At 44.5% G+C, this 17,377-nt stretch overlaps 1 protein-coding gene across 1 annotated transcript in view; it reads left to right on the top strand.

Annotated features, from left to right (window-relative positions):
• Positions 1-17,377, top strand: part of LOC112267393 (neurobeachin-like) — a 338,648-nt gene that overhangs the window by 132,900 nt on the left and 188,371 nt on the right. Inside the window, 3 exon segments of the mRNA XM_042297331.1 lie at positions 3,369-3,436; positions 5,218-5,326; positions 16,229-16,395. Of these exon segments, the coding sequence (XP_042153265.1) occupies positions 3,369-3,436; positions 5,218-5,326; positions 16,229-16,395 (344 nt within the window).

Below are 17,377 nucleotides of genomic sequence, written 5' to 3'. Positions count from 1 at the left end.
GGGATTGGGGCAAGGCTGTATGGAGCTAAAACAAGGCTGAATGGGGATAGAACAAGGCTGTATGGAGATTGGGCTGTATGGGGCTGGGACAAGGATGTATGGGGCTGGGACAAGGCTGTATGGGGCTGGGACAAGGCTGTATGGGCTGGGACAAGGCTGTATGGGGCTGGGACAAGGCTGTATGGGGCTGGGACTGTATGGGGCTAGGACAAGGCTGTATGGGGCCGGGACAAGGCTGTATGGGGCTGGGGCATGGACAATGCTGTATAGAGCTAGGGCTGTACAGAGCTAGGACAAGGCTGAAATGGAGCTGGGACTGTATGGGGCTAGGACAAGGCTGAATGGAGCTGGGGCTGTATGGAGCTAGGACAAGGCTGTATGGAGCTGGGACTGTATGGGGCTAGGACCAGGCTGTATGGAGCTGGGGCTGTATGGAGCTAGGACAAGGCTGTATGGAGCTGGGACTGTATGGGGCTAGGACCAGGCTGTATGGGGCTGGGACTGTATGGGGCTAGGACAAGGCTGTATGGGGCTGGGACAAGGCTGCATGGGGCTGGGACAAGGCTGTATGGAGCTAGGAAAAGGCTGTATGGAGCTGAGACTGTATGGAGCTAGGACAAGGCTGTATGGAGCTGGGGCTGTATGGAGCTAGGACAAGGCTGTATGGAGCTGGGGCTGTATGGAGCTAGGACAAGGCTGTATGGAGCTGGGGCTGTATGGGCTAGGACAAGGCTGTATGGAGGGGCTAGGACAAGGCTGTATGGGGTTGGGACAAGGCTGTATGGAGCTAGGAAAAGGCTGTATGGAGCTGAGACTGTATGGGGCTGGGACAAGGCTGTGTGTGGCTGGGGCTGTAGGGGGCTGGGACAAGGCTGTGTGTGGCTGGGGCTGTAGGGGGCTTGGACGGGCAGCAGACTGTGTGTCTCTTCACAGACGGCCTGGTGAATGAGAAGGTCAAACAGCTCTGTTTCTTGTAACAGCTTAAACACACAGGGGATCTGCAGTGGAGCCCGGGAGATTTACTGACAGAGAGCCTCCAGATGTGGAGAGCAGAGCAGATAAAAGACTACAGCCTCGCTCTGACAGCCTGGATTGAGACGCCACAGTACTGTTGTCTGCCTGTCGCCTACTGATGTTGGGGCTGTATGTAGGGCTGCAGAGGAGCAAGAGGCTTGTGTGTAACAAACAATTTAAAACAATGAAATTCAGGACCCCTTAACCAATAGGATAATCTTCCTAGGTTAAACACTCCCAGACACCACAGATTGTAAGCTTGTTTTTTATCTGAGCTCCTGAGATTCTGTTGCAGGTTCCATAGCTAGATATTCTGATTCTGTTGCCCCCCTGGTTGCAGGTCAGCCCATAGCTAGATATTCTGGATTCTGTTGCAGGTCAGCCCATAGCTAGATATTCTGGATTCTGTTGCAGGTCAGCCCATAGACAGAGGTTCTGGGCTCTTTTCTCTGCATCTACATGAAGGATCATGTTGCTTCCTCCTGGAGAAGCATGTCAGGCCTAATTCCCTTCAAACAGGCAACAATGGGCTTTCCTGAAATCCCTGCAATCGCAGCACAGCCCCTTTAGAGCCCTGCTGCACAGAAGAAGAAAAAAAACTCTGGGGATGAAAGCATCTGTAACGGTAACCAGAGAGTTTACTGTACTGTAACTCAGTTAGACAAGATAGAGGTTCAGACTGAGTTTTCCCCCTCCTACCTGATGTCACTCTCCTGGCGCTGCATGAGACATCTGCTTTGATTTCCGAATATATATTTTTGTCACGTGAGTGCGGTGCGAACAGATCCTCAGAAGACTGGCCGAATATGAGCCCTGTCCAAATCAGTAACAGCCTATTGTGGAGCGGATACTGTAGCAGAGAGAGAGAGAGAGAGAGAGAGATAGAGGTCAGGATAAATCATGTGGAGACCAGATGCCCAGCATATCAATGCCGTCTCTCTCACTTAAGGTGACTGTGTGAGGTGGAACTGTGTTCTCTAGCCTGGTGCAGTCTGTCCCACACTACAGCAACTATGGCACTACCATGCTACCATACACTATTTGGCAATCTGTTGTTTATACCGTTTCTGAGATGCACAATCTCATTTGTTAGCCTCGTCTATGCGTGAGATTCAGTTGGTTTTACACCTGACACTTGGCTAGCATTGAAAACTGGGAACCTTTTCCCCTTCTATATCCTTCTCTATTGTCTTTCTATTGTGAACTGTGGCCTCCTCTGTTTTCCCTTTCATTTGCTCCTCAGTGAGTGAGGTTCCCACAGTGCAAGGCCCTCTCCTCCGCTCCCAAACGGCTTTTTAATCATTCCCAGACCGGGTAGTGATGGTGCTGGGGGGGGAGGGTGGGGGTGCCCTGGGCCGCAGCCACTCTAGGATCCGGCTCCACACTGCTGTAGATGGCTCTCCTCTCCTCAGTCATCTGTCAGTGTGCAGACAGAGGAAATGGCTGTATTTAAGGCTGAGGATACAGTTTCATCCCCAATTACATCTCTCCTGTGTTTACTGATCTGTTCACAGAGGAAGGTCTCGTCCCAAATGCCACCCTATTCCCTATGTAGTGCACTAACTTTTGAACAGGGTCCATAGGACTGATCAAAGGAGTGCATAGAATGCCATTTGGGACGCTTGCGAAGAAAAGAGGCAAGCTCACATGCCGGGCAGAGATTCAGCTTTTTATAGCCCGCACTTCTCTTTGAAAGGATTCAATGACCTTGATGCCTTCTTAGCTTCTAATTAAAGTAAGGAAACAATTGAATGTGCGATGGCCATTTGAATTGCAGTGGAGACTAGCCATGCAGAGAGATGCATGTATTTATCATAGACTCTGTAGATTATTATTACCATGACTTTATTGTACATGTTTTTTTGGTTTTGGAAATATTTTTCTGATTTGTGAAGCTTTCAGGGCAAAGTGTTCCATAATAGTTTTTTTATCACTATGTTATTGTTATTTTATTGCCTGCCTATGATTTTTATTGCAAATTTGCCCGTTGATATGTTTTTATAGCCACCGCCTAGTAGCGCTGATTAGAATGTTATAAACTGTGGGTTTTTATGTCTTGAACTGTTTACAGACTGAGTTTGAATAGCAAATGAAAGAGCAGACAGCTCTGTCTCTGTATTTGAAGTAGGTGTTAGTACACACCCAAGCTATCAGAGAACAATATAGCATCCTAATCCAAGTCAAAACGTTTTTGCCAAAGCTGAATCTCTCCAGCGTCTTGAAAAGGTAACCTCACTGGACCTTGTGGAAGGCTTTGTCTGACATACAGCCATGGAGCCAGTGTATGTGACTAACTATCCAACGTTCCTCCTCTCCTCTTTCTATTCTCTTCTCCTCTCCTCCTCCTGTCTCAGGAGTGGCAGAACTCGATCCAGAAAAATGCAGGCCTTGCCTTTATTGAGCTCATCAATGAGGAAGGTAGGTATCATATTCACACGCACCCAAGCCCCGCGCACACACACACACACACACACACCATATGTTTTACTATCCTTGTGGGGACCTAAAATGAAAAATGTCCATTCAAAATCGTATTTTTCCTGACCCCTAAACCTAACCATTACCCCTAACCCTAATTGTAACCCTAGCCCTAAACCTAACCCCTAACCCTAATTGTAACCCTAGCCCTAAACCTAACCCCTAAGCCTAAAATAGCTGGGAAATGTCCCCATGAGGGAGAATTTTCCTTGTTTTACTATCCCTGTGTGGACTTTTGTGGATTTCCGGTACACACACCACACATACACACACACACACACCAGCTCTGAGCAGGTTGTTAGGTTTAGTGGCAGCAGTAGATTAGCAGTAAGCTGCCAGCTCCTAGAGTGTGGGGTGCTGTACTGTGTACTGCAGTGTGCTCTATAGGGGTTAAGGTAAATACAATTGGTATGCCAGTGTGACGTAACAGTATAAACAAGATAGTGTATCCCCTCTGTCTGTGTATTCCCCCCCCCCCTCCTCTGTGAGTGTGGCAGGTTCAGATCAGGCAGGGTGTTATAGAACAGATCAGCCTCCATGTCCATCTGGTGACCCATCTGTGTAACCCTCTTACATCCAAACTGCCCAGCGTCAGCCTTATGCCCCAAGTCCAGCCCTATACCCTAGGCCCAGCCCTATATCCCAGGCCCAGCCCTATACCCCAGGCCCAGCCCTATACCCCAGGCCCAGCCCTATACCTCAGGCCCAGCCCTATATCCCAGTGCAACCTCAATGTGCCCAACCCATCCCTGTCTTAGCCCTCCCTGGCACCTCCCCTGCCCCCATGTTGGGCCTGGATAAAGAGCCTTACTCAATTGTGGCCTGTCCGCTTTGTCACTCCATTACACTGCCACTCTACCACTCTGTCACACGGCGCTGTCCAGGGTGCTGCTGGCAGATCTCATCTCTCCTACACTACCACGATCTCTGTACTGTGGACACCTGAACTGCATCCCAAATGGGACCCTATTACTTATGTAGTGCCCTACTTTTTAACAGGGCTCTGGTCAAAAGTAGTGCACTATATAGGGAACAGGGTTTGGGACAGAGACCTGCTATCTCTAACCAACCAGCATATCAGCCATCTGCAGTCTTCTGAACGATAACCGAACAGCTAACCAAACTGTCCTGTATTTCTCTCTAACCTATCAGCTAATAAACTAGCTAAGATAACCAGCTAACTAACTAACTACAATCCTAGTTGAGAACATTAACGTCTAAACGAGGAGAGGGAGAATTATTCAGGACTCAGAGTGTAGTTGTAGTTAAAAGCTTGTCAACACTAATCTGATGACTGCAGTTCTATGAGGCCTCTCCCCGAGACAGAGGATACTTCCAAAATGGCACCCTATTACCTAGGTAGGCACTACTTTTGACTAGTGCTATTATAGGTTGTCATTTGGGATGCAGAAGAGGGTATCAGAAGCTCTGTAATTAGCAAAGCAGACCTAATTGGGTGTAAAATGGCATATAATCTCCACATAGAAGCCTGGGTGTTTTCAATTATTAAAAAGATTGAAGCGTGGGCAGAAGCAGGTAGCATGTACGCCAGGCAGGCTGAGGAATCATTCAACCATGGGAGGAGAAGCGATCAGGGCCAGAGATGTCAGGGGGGGTCTGTCTGTCTATGTGTCTGTGTGTTTTCAGGCTGTTGTGTCATGCTATGAAGGACCACATAGATGTGTTAACTGACTGACTAACTAGTATTCTGTCTGTCTGTTCCAGATTGCTGTGTCATGCTATGAAGGACCACATCGTGCGTGTTGCCAACGAGGCAGAGTTCATCCTCAACAGACAGAGAGCAGAAGACGTCCATAAACACGCTGAGTTTGAGGTACAGCACATATATACAGTATATATAGTACCAGTCAAGTTTGGACACACCTACTCATTCAAGGGTTTTTCTTAATGGTATACTATTTTATACATTGTAGAATAATAGTGAAGACATCAAAACTATGAAATAACCAAAAAGGTGTTATACAAATCCAAATATATTTTAGATTCTTCAAAGTAGCCACCCTTTGCCTTGATGACTGCTTTGCACACTCTTGGCATTCTCTCAACCAACTTCACCTGGAATGCTTTTCCAAAAGTCTTGGCGTTCCCACATGTGCTGAGCACTTGTTGGCTGCTTTTCCTTCACTTTGCGGTCCAACACATCCCAAACCATCTCAATTGGGTTGAGGTCGGGTGATTGCGAAGGCCAGGTCATCTGATGCAGCATTCCATCACTTCTTGGACAAATAGCCCTCACACAGCCTGGAGGTATATTGGGTCATTGTCCTGTTGAAAAACAAATGATAGTCCCACTAAGCCCAAACCAGATGGGATGGCGTATCGCTGCAGAATGCTGTGGTAGCCATGCTGGTTAAGTGTGCTTTGAATTCTAAATAAATCACAGACAGTGTCACCAGCAAAGCACCCCCACACCATCACACCTCCTCCTCCATGCTTCTTGGTGGAAACCACACATGCAGAGATCATCTGTTCACCTACTCTGCGTCTCACAAAGACACCGAGGTTGGAACCAAAGATCTCAAATTTGGACTCATCAGACCAAATGGCAAATTTCCACCGGTCTAATATCCATTGCTCGTGTTTCTTGGCCCAAGCAAGTCTCTTCTTTTTATTGGTTTCCAGGTTACTACCTCATGGAGCTGGTTGAGAGAATGCCAAGAGTGTGCAAAGCTGTCATCAAGGCAAAGGGTGGCTACTTTGAAGAATTTAAAATATATATATTAATTTGTTTAACTCTTTCTTGGTCACTACATGATTCCATATGTTTCCAGTTGTAGTTTTGATGTCTTCACTATTTTTCTGCAATGTAGAAAACAGTAAAATAAAGAGAAACCCTTGAATGAGTAGGTGTGTCCGAACTTTTGACTGGTACTGTATATAGTAGGCCTACAGTGCAGATAGTACATTATCTAATCTTGTCAACTGACTACAGCAGCCTTGATAGTCCCTGCTCTGGAGAGACTGACTTCAGTACTGCATCCCAAATGGCACCCTATTCCAAGCATAGTGCACTACTTTTGACCAGAGCCCATTGAAATAGGGTGACATTTGGGAGGCAGCCCGGGTCTGTGAGAGAATAGCACTGGATTAGCAGCAGCTCAGTACTCCTGTAGTCCCTGTGTCTCCCCATGAGGATTATGGCTTTACCATTAGGCCACTCTAAGGGATTATAATAACCAGCCTGCTAGCAATATTAATAAGTAGACTGAACGATATGCCAGCTATATTCATATCTGGTCTTATTGGCTTTAAGCCCGTCCAACAGTGTAATGAGTCTACCCCAGAGACAGTACTTACACCACATATCAAACACACTGCCTGTTCTCACTACAAAGCATCAGAACACCAACACTATCATTATTGATTTCTGTAGGAATTAGAGGACGTCTGCAGTAATTAGACAGTATCTGCATGCCAAATGGCACCCTATTCTCTTCATAGTAGGCTCTGGTCAAAAGTAGTGCACCATATAAGGAATAGGGCGCAGTCAGTCTTTAGTAATGCTACTTTCTGTGTCTAATTAATTCTTTATTAAATGGAAGGAAGCCTGAGAAGGTTGTATTACCATACAGTGTGGAGAGGAGAGAGGAGCAGCTTTCTGAGCACAGGGAGAGGCTCTGTTCAGAGGAATGTCATGCCTCTTTTAGACAGCAGGTAGAGCTGCTCTATCTCTCTTTCTCTTCTCACTCACTTCCTTTCACTCACTCTGTCTGTCTGTCTGTCTGTCTGTCTGTCTGTCTGTCTGTCTGTCTGTCTGTCTGTCTGTCTGTCTGTCTGTCTGTCTGTCTGTCTGTCTGTCTCTGTCTCTCTCTCTCTGTCTCTCTGTCTCTCTGTCTCTCTCTCTCTCTCTCTCTCTCTCTCTCTCTCTCTCTCTCTCTCTCTCTCTCTCTCTCTCTCTTTCTCTCTCTCTGTCTTTCTCTTTCTCTGTCTTTCTCTCTCTCTGTCTCTTTCTCTCTCTCTCTTTCTCTATCTCTGTCTCTTTCTCTCTCTCTGTCTCTTTCTCTCTCTCTGTCTCTCTCTCGCTCTCTCTCTCTCTGTCTCTCTCGCTCTCTCTGTATTTCTCTCTCCGTCTCTTTCTCTCTCTCTGTCTCTTTCTCTCTCTGTGTCTCTTTCTCTCTCTGTGTCTCTCTCTTTCTCTCTCTCTGTCTCTCTCTCGCTCTCTCTCTGTCTGTCTCAAATTCAAATTCAAGCTGCTATATTTGCATGAAAACATTGTCAATATTGCCAAAGCAACAATGTATACAATATATATTGTAATACAATTATAAAGAAGAAGAATATAAAATGGTAGTAAATAATAATACAAAAATTAAAACAAAATAATAGCAATATAATGGTAACAGTCAATAGTAGAAATGTAATAAATATAAAAATATAAATATGGAATATGAAACTATAACTAACTTATAACTAAAAATGGTCATCTTCACCATTACATCAGTACTACAACTTCCATCATTAAACTGCTATCATTACCATTACCACCCATACCACTACTATTTGGAATGATAAACAACAATTATAATAGTAATAACAATAATAGTAATAATAAGTAAGTTACTGTTTACTATGCAGATGTTATTATTCAGTGTCCCTCCGGCAATGGCAGGAAAATACATATTTGGCTGCAAGAGGAGCTCCTTCGCCCATGAGTATTTTTAGTTTTTCCTCTGGGTTTAATAAGTTAAAACCTGGAATAAATGTAGTAATTTCTGTGAATAATGAATCTCTTTGTGAGGAATATTTATCACAGTAAAGGAGAAAGTGCATCTCTGTCTCTATCTCCCCTGTCGTGCAGTGACCACATACACGCTCCTCTTTGGGTAGCCATGTCTTTTTATGTCTGCGGGATTCTATTGCCAATTGATGGTCACTCAGCCTGTACTTGGTAAGGATCTGTCTCTGCTTCGTATCTCTGACAGAGTAGAGATAATCAGCCAGTTCATATTCTCTGTTTAGGGTCAGATAGCAATTTAGTCGGCTTTGGGATTTTGTTTCGTTTTTCCAATGTTGTAAATATGAGTTTTTTGACTGGTTCATCATTTTGTTTATCGGAATTCTTTCTTTTGAAGCAGTGCTGGTGTCAGCTTGGTTGGTGAGGTCCAACACCAGCTGACTGAGACGGCTCGTTTCTGGGCTCAGCTTGGTTCGTGAGGTCCAACACCAGCTGACTAAGAGGGCTCGTTTCTGGGCTCAGCTTGGTTGGTGAGGTCCAACACCAGCTGACTGAGAGGGCTCGTTTCTGGGCTCAGCTTGGTTGGTGAGGTCCAACACCAGCTGACAGAGGGCTCGTTTCTAGGCTCAGCTTGGTTGGTGAGGTCCAACACCAGCTGACAGAGGGCTCGTTTCTGGGCTCAGCTTGGTTGGTGAGGTCCAACACCAGCTGACAGAGGGCTCGTTTCTGGGCTCAGCTTGGTTGGTGAGGTCCAACACCAGCTGACAGAGGGCTCGTTTCTGGGCTCAGCTTGGTTGGTGAGGTCCAACACCAGCTGACAGAGGGCTCGTTTCTGGGCTCAGCTCTGGGGGTTGAAGTGCTTTAAATTGCAGACTTGAATTTAGACTTGAATTTAGATGCAGCCAAAGTTTGAATGATCTTTTCTGTATTTTCATTACTAAAATCAAATCAAATGTTATTTGTCACATACACATGGTAAGCAGATGTTAATGCAAGTGTAGCGAAATGCTTGTGCTTCTAGTTTCGACAATGCAGTAATAACCAACGAGTAATCTAACCTAACAATTTCACAACAACTACCTTATACACACAAGTGTAAAGGGGATGAAGAATATGTACATAAATATATATGAATGAGTGATGATACAGAACGGCATAGGCAAGATGCAGTAGATGGTATCGAGTACAGTATATACATATGAGATGAGTATTGTAGGGTATGTAAACATTATATTAAGTGGCATTGTTTAAAGTGGCTAGTGATACATTTTTTGCATGTATGGCAGCAGCCACTCAATGTTAGTGGTGGCTGTTTAACAGTCTGATGGCCTTGAGATAGAGGCTGTTTTCAGTCTCTCGGTCCCAGGTTTGATGCACCTGTACTGACCTCGCCTTCTGGATGATAGCGGGGTGAACAGGCAATGGCTCGGGTGGTTGTTGTCCTTGATCTTTATGGCCTTCCTGTGACATCAGGTGGTGTAGGTGTCCTGGAGGGCAGGTAGTTTGCTCCCAGTGATGCGTTGTGCAGACCTCACTACCCTCTGGAGAGCCTTACGGTTGTGGGTGGAGCAGCTGCCGTACCAGGCGGTGATACAGTCTGACAGGATGCTCTCGATTGTGCATCTGTAAAAGTTTGTGAGTGCTTTTGGTGACAAAACCGAATTTCTTCAGCCTCCTGAGGTTGAAGAGGCGCTGCTGCGCCTTCTTCACCATGCTGTCTGTGTGGGTGGACCAATTCATTTTGTCCGTGATGTGTACGCCGAGGAACTTAAAACTTTCTACCCTCTCTACTACTGTCCCATCGATGTGGATAGGGGGGTGCTCCCTCTGCTGTTTCCTGAAGTCCACGATCATCTCCTTTGTTTTGTTGACATTGAATATGAGGTTATTTTCCTAACACCACACTCCGAGGGCCCTCACCTCCTCCCTGTAGGCCGTCTCGTCGTAGTTGGTAATCAAACGTACCACTGTCGTGTCGTCTGCAAACTTGATGATTGAGTTGGAGGCGTGCATGGCCACGCAGTCGTGGGTGAACAGGAGAGGGCTCAGAACGCACCCTTGTGGGGCCCCAGTGTTGAGGATCAGCAGGGTGGAGATGTTGTTACCTACCCTTGTGAAAATAATTATGTTCTTTGGTTTTTGATTTTTATTGCACACTTGTTTTCTGTGTACATACATTTTATTAAGTCATACACCTTACCACCAAACCCACTTTGGAGAATTTTGTAGAATAGTCAAATAGAATCAAATGCTTTTTTAAAGTCAATAAAGCAAGCAAAGATTTTGCCCTCTTTTTTTGGTGGATGTGTTTATTAATTAGTGTGTGTAAGGTGTATGTATGGTCAGTAATGCAATGGTTAGGGAGAAAGCCAATTTGACATTTACTTATTACATTTTTTCTTGAAGAAAGGTTTGAATTCTTGAATTCAAAATGCTACAGAAAACCTTTCCGAATTTGCTGTTTACGCAAATTCCCCTGTAATTATTGGGGTCCGAGTTGTCTCCACTTTTGTGGATAGGGGAGATGAGCCCCTGGTTCCAGACATCAGGGAAGCAGCCAGAAGTTAAAACCATGTTGAGCAATTTAAGCACAGCATTTTGCAACTCAGGTGTTTTTCAGCATTTCATTTCATAGATTTTATTTTTTCATTTAGTTCTTGTTGGGTTATTGGGTAATCTAATGGATTTAGGTTGTTTTTAATGACTGATTCAAGGATGTTACATTTTTCTTTAATTTCTAGTTGGTTCTGTATTTTTGTGGAATGTTTTTGTTTCGATTATCAAAATAAGTTTTCCAAATTCCTTCATCTTGTATGGCTAATTCTTGTGGCTTTGTCATGCTTAAATTGTTCCACATGTTCCAGAACTGATTTTGGTCAATTGCATTTTCAATTTCATCAAGTGTCTTGTTGGTATAATTCAATTTCTTGCGTTTCAGTGTATGTTTATACTGTTTCAGAGTTTCAAAGTATTCATATCGTACCTCTGGGTTGTTTTGCTGCTTATGTTTTTCATTTGACATTTGTCTTAGGTGTTTTCTAATTGTTTTACATTCATTATCAAATCATTTTTCAGAAACATTTTGTTTTTTGTTTCTGATGTTGCATTTCTTTGTTTTTCTCAAATTTGCTTTCGATGCTGCTTTTTGGAATATGCAGTTGCTGTTTTGAGTAGCCAAATTGACATCTTCTTTATTGTTTCGGTATTGTGAGTTATTGAAAAACAGTATAGAGTTCATCATTTCATTTGAGTTCAATGTTTCAATGAATCTCTCTGCACTGTTTGGAGCCCATCTGTACGATTGGTTTATGTTGTAGAGTTTATTGGGCCGTTTTTTTAAATGAATACTGCCGGTTAATTTCTTCAGAAACACGTTGATCTGACTGTGATCTGACAATGGTGTCTGTGGTCTGTCAGTGAATGCACTAATGGAGGAGGGGTCAATGTCAGTGATGGCATAATCGACTACACTTGTCCCAAGAGCTGAGCAGTAAGTAAACTGATCTAAAATGTCCCCTCTGATTCTACCATTAAGCATGTACAGTCCTAAGGCTCGACAGAGATGCACTAACTCCTTCCCATTTTTGTTCAGTATTTGGTCAGAACTGTTTCTATTATTTATAATAGGGCTACTGTACAAGGAGGGGTGTCCAAATATGTGGTGGTTACCTCCCACATCAGTGTAGTCAGGCTCAGAACCTGTTCTTGCATTGAAATCTCCACAAAGAAGCACTTTACCCTCTGCCTGAAATGTAATGATTTCTGTATGGAGATTGTAAAAAAAACTGATATGATGAATCTGAAGGAGGAGCATAAGCTGCACATATGTATACATAATTGTCACAATAGATTGTACCTTTGTTAAGTTTAAGACAAATGTGATTAGTACCTTTTTTCATTTCATTCAGTGCTAAGTCCTGCTTATGCATAATGATGATTCCACCTGAGTCTCGGTCCCGTTTAACATTTTTATGTTTGATTGATGGTAGTAAACTTTCTCTATAGCCTGAGGGACACTAAGTAACTACAGTAGGGAGAACAAGTATTTGATACACTGCCGATTTTGCAGGTTTTCCTACTTACAAAGCATGTAGAGGTCTGTAATTTTTATCATAGGTACACTTCAACTGTGAGAGACGGAATCTAAAACAAAAACCCAGAAAATTACATTGTATGATTTTTAAGTAATTAATTTGCATTTTATTGCATGACATAAGTATTTGATCACCTACCAACCAGTAAGAATTCCGGCTCACAGACCTGTTCTTTAAGAAGCCCACCTGTTCTCCACTCATTACCTGTATTAACTGCATTAACTGCACCTGTTTGAACTCATTACCTGTATAAAAGATACCTGTCCACACACTCAATCAAACTCCACAATGGCCAAGACCAGAGAGCTGTGTAATGACATCAGGGATAAAATTGTAGACCTGCACAAGGCTGGGATGGGCTACGGGACAATAGGCAAGCAGCTTGGTGAGAAGGCAACAACTATTGGCGCAATCACCCTCGGTCTGGGAATCCATGCAAGATCTCACCTCGTGGGGCATCAACGATCATGAGGAAGGTGAGGGATTAGCCCAGAACTACATGGCAGGACCTGGTCAATGTCCTGAAGACAGCTGGGACCACAGTCTCAAAGAAAACCATTAGTAACACACTACGCCATCATGGATTAAAATCCTGCAGCGCACGCAAGGTCCCCCTGCTCAAGCCAGCACTTGTCCAGGCCCGTCTGAAGTTTGCCAATGACCATCTGGATGATCCAGAGAAGGCATGGGAGAAGGTCATGTGGTCTGATGAGACAAAAATTGAGCTTTTTGGTCTAAACTCCACTCTCCGTGTTTGGAGGAAGAAGGACACTGAGGGCTTCTTGCTGGGTCACAGGGACCGTTGGGGCCTGCTTTTCTCCATCTCCCTCCTTAACTTTTTCCCTCAGTTTCTGAGATGAGTTCAGCTTCTGCTTTTAGGGTAGCATATTCTCAATAAGCCTGTAGGCTTGAATCATTGCCTTGTATCAATACAGTTCCATTATTATACAAGTTTACTGTTTGATACGTGTTGCTCTGGTCAGCTTCTTCAAAAATGCTGATCTGACATCGTTGGCTGATGCCTCTCTTTTTTGAGAAAGGGAAACGGTTGCAAATAACCCTTTTCCATATGTGCCCTCGTTTGGTATTAAATATTACATTTGCTCTTGGTTTGCAACTGGTAAGATCTGCAAACAGGCATTCATGGTTCTGTCCCATCAACAAACCTTTGAAACTTTTCTCTGTTTGGATGTCTGGTGGGTTAACAATTGCTTCTTGTATTATTTTCTCTTGTGTCTTTAGAGGACTGTTTCACTTTGATCTCCTTTTTCTTTTGTCCTCATTTTGTCTTATTTTGTCTTTCTTTTCTTCTGTTAACTAGATATTCTTTGTTACCTAGCTAGCTTCTTCCAGGAGAGTCACTAGCAACTGCTTAGAAACTGGTAAACAATTCAGCTAGCTAAGATAACTGTACAATTTTATAAAAATAGTTACTTTTTCAAAAGCCTATCTTCTTTGTTTGTTGCATGTTTTGTCTCCTATTCAGTCTTGCAGTTTTCTTTAGCTTTTTTTCCGATGTACTTCACTCTAAAAACCATGTAAATTTCAATATTTGTAGGAGCAATTTTTTTCAGCAGCTTCTGCTCCGAACTCTCTCTCTCTCTCTCTCTCTCGCTGTCTCTCTCTCGCTCTCTCTCTCTCTGTCTCTCTCTCTCTCTCTCCGTCTCTCTCTCTCTCTCTGTCTCTCTCTCTCTCTCTCTCTGTCTCTCTCTCTCTCTCTGTCTCTCTCTCTGTCTCTCTCTCTCTGTCTCTGTCTCTGTCTCTCTCTCTCTCTGTCTCTGTCTCTGTCTCTGTCTCTCTGTCTCTGTCTCTCTCTGTCTATCTCTGTCTCTCTCTCTGTCTATCTCTGTCTCTCTCTCTGTCTCTCTCTCTGTCTCTCTCTCTCTGTCTATCTCTGTCTCTCTCTCTGTCTATCTCTGTCTCTCTCGGTCTCTCTCGGTCTCTCTGTCTCTCTGTCTCTCTCGGTCTCTCTCGGTCTCTGTCTCTCTATCTGTCTCTCTCTGTCTCTCTCTCTGTCTCTCTCTGTCTCTCGGTGTCTGTCTGTCTGTCTGTCTGTCTGTCTGTCTGTCTGTCTGTCTGTCTGTCTGTCTGTCTGTCTGTCTGTCTCTTTCTGTCTCTCTCTCTATCTGTCTCTCTCTCTATCTGTCTCTCTCTCACAATGTTACTAGTCATATAGGAAGTGTTTCACCCAAGTACACAAACATGCACACACACAAACACACACACACACACAAATTCTCTTCTGCCCCCTCTGTTAGTAGCTTGTACATGAGTGATGAGTTTCTTATCTTGGGGCAGCAGCCCTCCACAAGCAGCTGTTAGATATCCTGTAGTCCTCTGCTAGAGGCTCCTTGACCTGCTAGATCAACTGCCATGTCACCAGTAGCGAAGGAGGCTGCATTTCAAATGGCACCATATTCCCTGTACAGTGCACTACTTCTGACCAGGGCCCATAGGGTGTCATTTGAGAAACACCCAGAGATTACCTGGCCCTCATCCCTCCTCTGGCCTCATCCCTTCTGTCTGCAACTCTAGACAGTCTACACGTTTCATACAACACTGTTTTTTACTACATTACCCCACACAGCCCCCTCCCCCTACCCTCCATTCCCAGTCAGATAGACATTTTTACATTAGGTTGGTGTCAGGAGAGTCAGGGCAGCAGCCTCATATCCTGTGAAGTGATAAATAAGGTTTGATATTTGTCACAGTGTCACATGGTAACGTGAGATGACAAGCAGAGATTGAGTTATCTGCCATTTGAAGAATATGTTGAAGTATAACATCTGACACAATTCAAATATAGTGCCGGAAATTCAATTAACTTCCAGCTTCTGTTAGCAAATTAGATTTAGTATATGAGCAGGAAGGAGCAGCCCCGGGGCGACGTAGCAAGACAATCTTATTTTAGCGAGGAGAAGATGAAGTCAGATCCTGATCGGCTCCTCTAGAATCTAGATTACCTTGAGATGCTGCCTGCAGGAGATCACTATGTGCATCCCAAGTGTCACCCTATTCCCTATATTGTGCACTACTTTTTACCAGAGCCATATGGGTCCTGGTTTAAAGTAGTGTACAATAAAGGGAATAGAGTGCCATTTGGTACTCAGGCACTGACTCCACTTCAACATCACACATCAACACACACCAGGTTTCAATCTATTGATGTCACACTGTTTGATGATAATTTATGCATGTAGGCTACAGTACAGGCTACTTCTCTTTGTTATCCAACCTGCCCTTCATCCCCTGTCACAGTTTAGATTTATATAGGGACAGATTGTTTATTATGACCCCTATGTAAACAGATGACATTAAAGCTTTCTAATGGACAAATTCCCCTCTTTTTCTCCATGTGAAACAAAGGACATTAGCAGACGGCGACGGTGTTTAAATGACTCTTCACTAACGTGGCCCCTGCTGATGTAGTGGAGCAGAGATTGGCTCTGTTAACCTTGACAGCACAGGCTATAATATCTACTCACACGTGCACACACACAAACACACACACCCATAATATCCTCTGTGAATCTGTTGAATGGTTTTGGTTTCTTCTCCCTCAACACACGCTTAGCGTAGCTCCCTAGAAGGACTCACACATTTTCACACAGTTTTAATCTAATTTCGCAGGATTGCAACGGAGGAAGGACATATTAATGCAAAACATAACATAGCCATGCTAACACCAGACAGACAGTTGGATTTCACAGATGCCTTTCAAGACACTCAAGGGCACCTTACCTTAAAAGTACATACAATCAGAGTGCAAGTAAAATCAAGTCCTGGTGATAGACCCTGCCCAGTTTTAGCATAATGTTAACACCTAACATTATGTTGGCATGGTGTTAGAATAATGTTAATGCCTAGCATGGTGCTGGCATGGTGTTAGCATGGCGTTAGCATGGCTATGTTTATAATAAAATGGCTCCTTGTGTTCCCTCCATAGTCCAACTGTGCCCAGTACGCTGCTGATCGGAGGGAGGAGGAGAAGATGTGTGATCACCTGATCAGCGCTGCCAAACACAGAGACCATGTAACTGCCAACCAGCTCAAACAGAAGATCCTCAACATCCTCACCAATAAGCATGGAGCCTGGGGCAGCCTGGCACAGAGGTAAGATCTAGGGCAGAGGTATAGAGGTTGGGCTGAAGGATAGGCCTTGTTAGGGCTGGGGCTGAAGGATTGGCCTTGGGCTGGGGTATAGGGCTGGGGCTGAAGGATAGGCCTTGTTAGGGCTGGGGCTGAAGGATAGGCCTTGGGCTGGAATATAGGGCTGTGCTATAGGGTTAGAGCAATGGCTGGGGTATATACTGTATATACTGTTTACATCCTCACCAACAAACACAGAGCTTGGGGCAGCCTGGCAACCTGGCAGCCTGGCACTGAAGTATGGACTGGGTCTGGTGAAAGGTTTAGGGCTGGGGCTACCTGGAGCTGGGCTGGCACAAAGGTCAAGCTAAGACCAGGCTGGGTAACAGAACTTCCAGTATTTGTTGTACTGTACAATTACCTGGTCTGTGAGCCAGAGAATGCAGTGCTGGGAAGCATCAGGGACCAGGTCAACCAACTCAGTAACAGTCAAAGACTGAACCCCCCTTGGGATCGACTGGTCACACAGACCGGGGGGGGGTTGTTTGTGTGTGTGTACATGCATGCATCTGACGTGTGCGTGCGTTTGTGTGTGTATGAGAGAGGTGTATGTGTGTACTAGAAGGTGTGTGCATGTGTGGAGTGTCCTCTGGGCCTTTAAAACTACAGATCGTTGGAACCTTAGCTCTGCTTCCCACCACACATACACACACACACTCAGTGGTTGAAGTGGGACAGTGCTGAATAGTGATGCTGAAACCACCCATCTGAGCAGTATCCATTTGTGCAATTAGGTGGGAAATCCTCTAAGGGTTCCAAAGTTGAATTAGGTGTTCCTCATGGCTTGTGATTAGACCCCTACTACTATTCTCTCTATGTTTCCCCCTGGTAATGTCACGATGACATACAAGTTCATTGGGATGTTGATGCCATTGGCTATGATCTGTTCGGAAGCTTCTTAAAAAACAAGCTTTATATCGGGCAAGTCTCTTAGGTACAAATTCTG

The sequence above is a fragment of the Oncorhynchus tshawytscha genome, linkage group LG14 (assembly GCF_018296145.1).
Source record: "Oncorhynchus tshawytscha isolate Ot180627B linkage group LG14, Otsh_v2.0, whole genome shotgun sequence".
Lineage (NCBI taxonomy): Eukaryota > Metazoa > Chordata > Actinopteri > Salmoniformes > Salmonidae > Oncorhynchus > Oncorhynchus tshawytscha.
This window is presented reverse-complemented; position numbering and strand designations above follow the sequence as displayed.